Genomic DNA, 7037 nt, shown 5'->3' on the forward strand with positions numbered 1-7037 from the left:
CCAGATCCCACCTTCGCCTTTCGGCCAGGCACGCGCGAGCCCACCACTGTCCGCCATTCACCCTGGAGTGATGGCTGACCGGTAAGATGCTCACTGCCGGAAGACGCAGCGACATCAGGGGTTCCATGTGATTCCAAGGCCACCGAAGTAGGCATAGGTCTCACCACAGTTACCCCAACGCCACTACGAGCCGACGCCTGCGCCTCGAGCTCGATGAGCCTAACAGACAAAGCCTCCACCTGCCCCCGAAGAGTGGCCAATTCTCCTTGCGTCCGCTCACAACAACCACAGCCCCTACACATGACTATGTTTACCCTACTCTATACGGTGACAAATTCCCAAGATAATCTTCTGATGAGCTACTCTGATAATCAAGAAACACTCACTGAAATACGAGACGCGAAAACTACGCTAGGTTTTCCCAGAAAAACTATTTAAAAGCTAAGCGCAGCAAATAAGTACAAAAACACTTTATACAAACAGTACTCGCTGCTGCTGGTGCTGTCGCTCTGGCTGTCACAAGACAACTGCTGATTCAAGTGACTAGTGGCTAACGGCCGCGAAACAAACAAAAGACGGTTTTAGGGCGCTTTCTGTTCTAAACGATCAAGAAAACACTAAGAAATCTAACATGAAAACTACGTAAAGTTTTATCAAGAACTGTTAGTTACTATGCAGAGCAGATAAACACAAATAGAACCCCTTCCTTAGTGGAAGGTCGTAAACAAAATGCAAAATAAACGCTTTATACAAACACTACTCGCTGCTGCTGTCGCTCTGGCTGTCACAAGACAACTGCTGATTCAGGTGACTAGTGGCTAACGGCCGCGAAACAAACAAAAGACGGTTTTAGGGCGCTTTCTGTTCTAAACGATCAAGAAAACACTAAGAAATCTAACACGAAAACTACGTAAAGTTTTATCAAGAACTGTTAGTTACTATGCAGAGCAGATAAACACAAATAGAACCCCTTCCTTAGTGAAAGGTCGTAAACAAAATGCAAAATAAACGCTTTATACAAACACTACTCGCTGCTGCTGTCGCTCTGGCTGTCACAAGACAACTGCTGATTCAGGTGACTAGTGGCTAACGGCCACGAAACAAACAAAAGACGGTTTTAGGGCGCTTTCTGTTCTAAACGATCAAGAAAACACTAAGAAATCTAACACGAAAACTACGTAAAGTTTTATCAAGAACTGTTAGTTACTATGCAGAGCAGATAAACACAAATAGAACCCCTTCCTTAGTGGAAGGTCGTAAACAAAATGCAAAATAAACGCTTTATACAAACAGTACTCGCTGCTGCTGGTGCTGTCGCTCTGGCTGTCACAAGACAACTCAATACAAATACGGAGAACAATTTAATGCAAATTCTGTTGAGCATGTCTTATTGTTTTCTTGTGATGGGAATGAAATATGGGCTACAATCCCTCAAGCTGGAATTTCTGGTATGGTAGGCATAGTAAAAACAATGTACTGAAAAAAGAACAGGGACTTATTAAATATTTGGTTTAGAACTATGATAATGAAGAATCTTGTTTTATGTTTTTCTTTCATGTACCCCTCGCTGAAAAAGTGTGCACGTGGACCAACAAGGAAAGTCGAATTGTTTACAAGGCCTGAGAGGATGTAGATGTGATGAAATGAAAAAGTTTCTTGGTGTTCTGATCCTGACTGGTGTTTGCAAGTCAAGAAATGAAGATATCAGTCACCTCTGAAGTGTTGAGAATAGCCAACCACTGGTCAACAAAATTATGTCTCGCAATTCCTTCCATGCTATTCTGAGTGTGTTACACTTAGACAACGCAGCAGCCTGATGTGAACATATGTCAAGTGGCAAACTGGAACCAATCAGAGAAGTTTTTGAGATGCGGGGAACTACTCAGGATGGTGCATGACCATGGATGAACAGTTGGTCACATTTCGAGGTTGCTGTCCATGCCTTCAAAACCTGGAACATATGGACTATAGTACTGAGCAATTTGTGACAGTGAAACAAGGTACTGCTGGAATATTAAAGTGTATTTGGGTATGGAGGAAGAAACCAAAGCCATGCAACTTAGAGAGAATGCTGAGAAAAACCTGGTGACCAAACCTGAAAAGTATGGACATAGTATCACCTGTGATAATTTTTTTTCCATCTCTCAATTTGGCTCATTATTTGTTGACAATATATCTAACACTAGTCTGTACTACCTGGAAAAATCAAGGTAAACTGCCTGCCAATTTCATTAGACCTAATAGATACAAAGTACATTCCACACTATTTACTTTTCAACCTGATGTAATGAGAGCCTTTCATGTTCCTAAGAAGAACAAAGTTGTTACTGTCTTTAGCTGTCTTTATGAACAACCAATAATATTACCATCAGAAGTAAAGAAGCCCAAAGTTATAATGACATAAAATGCCACAAAAGGTGATGTTGACACCACAGACCAGAAGACATAATGCTACAATGTCAAGAGAAAAACAAGATGCTGGCCATTGGCAGTTTTCTTCAACATGATTGATGTAAGTGTAATGAATACATACATAATCTTGATAATGCTGGCTTTAAAATAAAATAAAATAAAAAACTTCTCTTTTACAACAATACTTAAGGGCATTGTAATTTTTAATACAAGGTATGTACCATTCACTATACAGTAGAACATACATTGTTGTGAAACTTCCAAACAGGTGAAAAAATTACACTGGCCCAAGTCTTCAAGCAAGAGAGACTTACAGAGTAAGCAAAGTGACAAATTGAACCAAAAAAAAGTTTTAAACAGCAGATTCTGCATTTTGAAAAAATAGACTTTGGTAGCTGTTTACGATAGTTAATGTTATAAATAGTTGCTTAATACTGAATTTGACTAAAAGGTAAGATAAATGGAACATATTGTTTAGTATCTGTGTATACAGTTTAGATGTCACTTTACTGTAAAGACATCATATCAACAACATAAGCTATATCAATTTGAACACATGAACTAGGTTGCACAGAATTTTAAGCATTCATGTCTAAAAATAACAATTACTTTTTCTCTTGAAACATCATATATTCTCATAAGGGTACTAGTTTTCATTACATAAATAGTATGTCACTGATTACTAAAATGTTACAATTGCAATAAATCATATGAAATAAAGTTCTTATTATCAATTTTCCCCAGGTTTATCAGTTGAAGAGGTAAGCCCATGTTTGACCGCCATATGCTGTACAAGCGAGCTTTTGTGTTTAATTCTTTGGTGGCAAATTGAGCATTCAAACTGTGGGTCCCTGCCACATTCAAATTTTAAGTGTCTTGCAAGGCTTCCTTTCCGTGCATAGGATCTGTAGCACTGGTGACAACGATACCATAAGATCTGCATTTCTTTTGAAACTTTCCTGCCCCTGGAACAATGATGTTCAGATAAACTAAGATGTGAGATAAACTTCGAATTACACCGAGGGCATTCAAATGTTTCATGACTTGGGAAGTCATTAGAATTTTGTGCAGCGTATTGTGGAGCATGCATTCGTGTGCTATCTTCCAGTATGACAAGGTGTTCATCCTCATTTGGTTGAAGTGAATGTTGATAACCCTCAAACCTATGTTTTTGATGGAAATGTTCAGTACTGCTGCTTGACTGCTGGAATGAAAATTCATCACTGCCATTTCCAATTTCTCTGTTATTTCCAAGATCCTTTTGCTGTGGCCAACACTCTGTTGTTCCTTCTGAAGCATTTAAAACGCCCAGTGAGTCTTTCATCCAATCTGTGGACTCTGTTGAACATGAAACTGCAATGACAGAAAATGAATAACAATATTTATGTCTTTTTACAAGCCTAAATTGCAATCAAGTTATATCTGTTATACACTAATAATTATTAAATCCACTTAGTGTTTATTATATTTTTTCCTTTCTTTTGCCATAGCCGGCATTGCATCAGAACTTTTACAAAAAAATTTTCTGAGTATATTCTTCCTTTCCTGTAAATGTAACATGGAAAAGCATTTTACATTCAAATGTCTCACAAATGTGATTTCTCTGGGTTTTCTTATAAAATGTCAAAACAATAATTGTATGTCTTGATGGTGTGTTGATAAGGAAAACAGATTAATGCCACATGTTAAATATTTTACAAAATAGTTTTAAAGAAATCATGTATAGAAGAAAAGGACAGTAGAAAATATTGTCAAATGGTTAAGTCATGAATCAAAACAAGCAAATGAATTAATAATATATAAAAACAAAGATGAGGTGACTTACCGAACGAAAGCGCTGGCAGGTCGGTAGACACACAAACAAACACAAACATACACACAAAATTCAAGCTTTCGCAACAAACTGTTGCCTCATCAGGAAAGAGGGAAGGAGAGGGGAAGACGAAAGGAAGTGGGTTTTAAGAGAGAGGGTAAGGAGTCATTCCAATCCCGGGAGCAGAAAGACTTACCTTAGGGGGAAAAATGGACAGGTATACACTCGCACACACGCACATATCCATCCACACATACAGACACAAGCAGACATATTTAAATATGTCTGCTTGTGTCTGTATGTGTGGATGGATATGTGCGTGTGTGCGAGTGTATACCTGTCCTTTTTTCCCCCTAAGGTAAGTCTTTCCGCTCCCGGGATTGGAATGACTCCTTACCCTCTCCCTTAAAACCCACTTCCTTTCGTCTTCCCCTCTCCTTCCCTCTTTCCTGATGAGGCAACAGTTTGTTGCGAAAGCTTGAATTTTGTGTGTATGTTTGTGTTTGTTTGTGTGTCTACCGACCTGCCAGCGCTTTCGTTCGGTAAGTCATCTCATCTTTGTTTTTATATATAATTTTTCCCACGTGGAATGTTTCCCTCTGTTATGTTAAAATGAATTAATAAATAGATATGAGCTACAAAAATCTTTGTTGGGATCACAGATACATATTTGAGGAATGGAACACAGCAACAGTTGCCCACTATTTAAGAGAGAGTGTGTGAAATCTTTTAGCTAAAGGGGCATAGGCCTACAGAGCACAGTCTATAAAATGTATGCCAAGCACATTCAACTTCTCCCCCATTTGCTTCACCTGGTCCTACTCAACCCAACAACCAACCTTCCTAGATGTTGACTTCCACCTCAAAGATGGCTACATCAGTACCTCCCTCCATATCAAACCTACTAACCACCAGCAATACCTCCACTTGGACAGCTGCCACCCATTCCATACTAAGCAGTCCCTTCCATACAGCCTAGCCACTCGTGGTCGTCACATCTGCAGTGACTAGCAGTCCCTCTTGAAATATACTGAGGGTCTCACTGAAGTCTTCACTGACTGTAATTATCCTCTCAATCTTGTACAAAAGCAAATCTCCCGTGCCTTATCTTTTCAGTCTCCCACCACCTCCCAAAGTCCCATCGTGAGATCACAGAGGAGCATCCCCTCGTAACTCAGTGCCACCCAGGACTGGAGCAACTGAATTACATTCTCCGCCAGGGTTTCGATTACCTCTTTCATGCCCTGAAATGCGAAATATTTTGCCCACTATCCTTCCCACCCCTCCCACAGTGATGTTCCGCCATCGACCCAACCTACACAATACACTCATCCACTCTTACGCAACCTCTGCTCCCAATCCTTTACCTCGTGGCTCTTACCCCTGTAACAGACCTAGATGCAAGACCTGTCCCATACATCCGCCCACCAGTCCAGTCACTAACATCAACTATCCCATCAAAGGCAAGGCAAGGCTACCTGTGAAACCAGCCATGTGGTCTACAAGCTAGGTTGCAACCACTGTGCTGCATTTTATGTAGATGTGACAACCAACAAGCTGTCTGTCCACTTGAATAGCCACTGAGAAACTAAAGTCAAGAAACAAGTGGACCACCCTGTTGCTGAACACACTGGCAAACATAATATCCTTCATTTCAATGACTGCTGCACAGCCTGTGTCATATGGATCCTTCCCACCAACACCAACTTCCCTCACCTTTCCCCTGCCCCCCCCCCCCCCCCCCCCGTCTAACCTGCAGTACTTCATTATCCACCCCAGCCCCGCCACCAAACTATCCCTCCCCTTCCACATCCCAGCCTCCTGCTTAACCCCACCTAGTCACCACTCCCATCATGCACTGGTGCTGCTGATCGCATTGTGGTTTCAGTTGCCTGGGACTGCAATCATGTGTGTGAGTTGCGTTTGCATCTGTGTGTGTGTGTGTGTATTTTGGTGACGAAGGCCAATGGCCGAATTGGTGACGAAGGCCAATGGCCGAAAGCTTTAATTGTGAGAGTCTTTTTGTTGTGCCTGTCTGCAACTCAGCATCTCCACTATATGGTAAGTGGTAACTTTCCTTTTCATAAAATTGATACATTCACATCCTACATTTTCCATTGTTTGACATTCAAGTATAAGTTGGAATTACAGCAGCAGCGCTCATATGTGGTGCTGAAAATGGTTTCTGCAAAGATAGATCATGCACAGACTGGATTGTACTGTACTGTGTGTGTGTGTTTTATTCTGTTTACGCTTTTGAATGTTCGTTGTAAATGTTAAATATATATAAAACAGAGAAAATAGTTGGCAAACTTACATAACTTTTAACATTTGTGAAAAAGGATTAAAAAGTGTAAACAGAGCAGTGGAGCCAACTCAGGGTGGGGTGGGGGGGGGGGGGGGGGGGGGCGGGCAATAGTTAAAAGTAGGGGCCTTGCCCTCCCCCCCCCCCTCCCCCAATATTCAAACGTGCATTTCTCACCGCTCTCTCCCCCTTCCTCATCCTTTACTGGGAAATTTGTTAAAACTTGCACATACATTTTTGCATAATACTATGTAATGATTATGTAGGAAAAAATTACCAATTTTACAAGCTATTGCATATTCCTTTCTGCTACTCCTCCAACCTCTGCATATGACGAACTGTCGTGACAGGATTTGTCCCCTGCATCTGTAGTATTCGCACACTTTTACTGTACGGAGGTATGCGGGGAACGAAAGCTCACCATGAGCTTGCAGCGCTCTGGCTGCTACGACGAGCTCCACTTCCTCCCACAGCAGCCTGCTGGCAGCTTGTAAAAGAAACTAATGA

At 41.2% G+C, this 7037-nt stretch overlaps 1 protein-coding gene across 1 annotated transcript; it reads right to left on the minus strand.

Moving 5' to 3' along the window:
- Positions 1–3142: 3142 nt before the first annotated feature.
- Positions 3143–6765, minus strand: LOC126474246 (zinc finger protein 2-like). Its single transcript, XM_050101710.1, has 2 exons — positions 6708–6765; positions 3143–3765 (listed from the first exon to the last, which is right to left on the minus strand). The coding sequence occupies exons 1-2, from the start codon at positions 6763–6765 to the stop codon at positions 3143–3145; spliced, it is 681 nt and encodes a 226-aa protein (XP_049957667.1).
- Positions 6766–7037: the final 272 nt, after the last annotated feature.

Source organism: Schistocerca serialis, chromosome 4 (genome assembly GCF_023864345.2).
Source record: "Schistocerca serialis cubense isolate TAMUIC-IGC-003099 chromosome 4, iqSchSeri2.2, whole genome shotgun sequence".
Lineage (NCBI taxonomy): Eukaryota > Metazoa > Arthropoda > Insecta > Orthoptera > Acrididae > Schistocerca > Schistocerca serialis.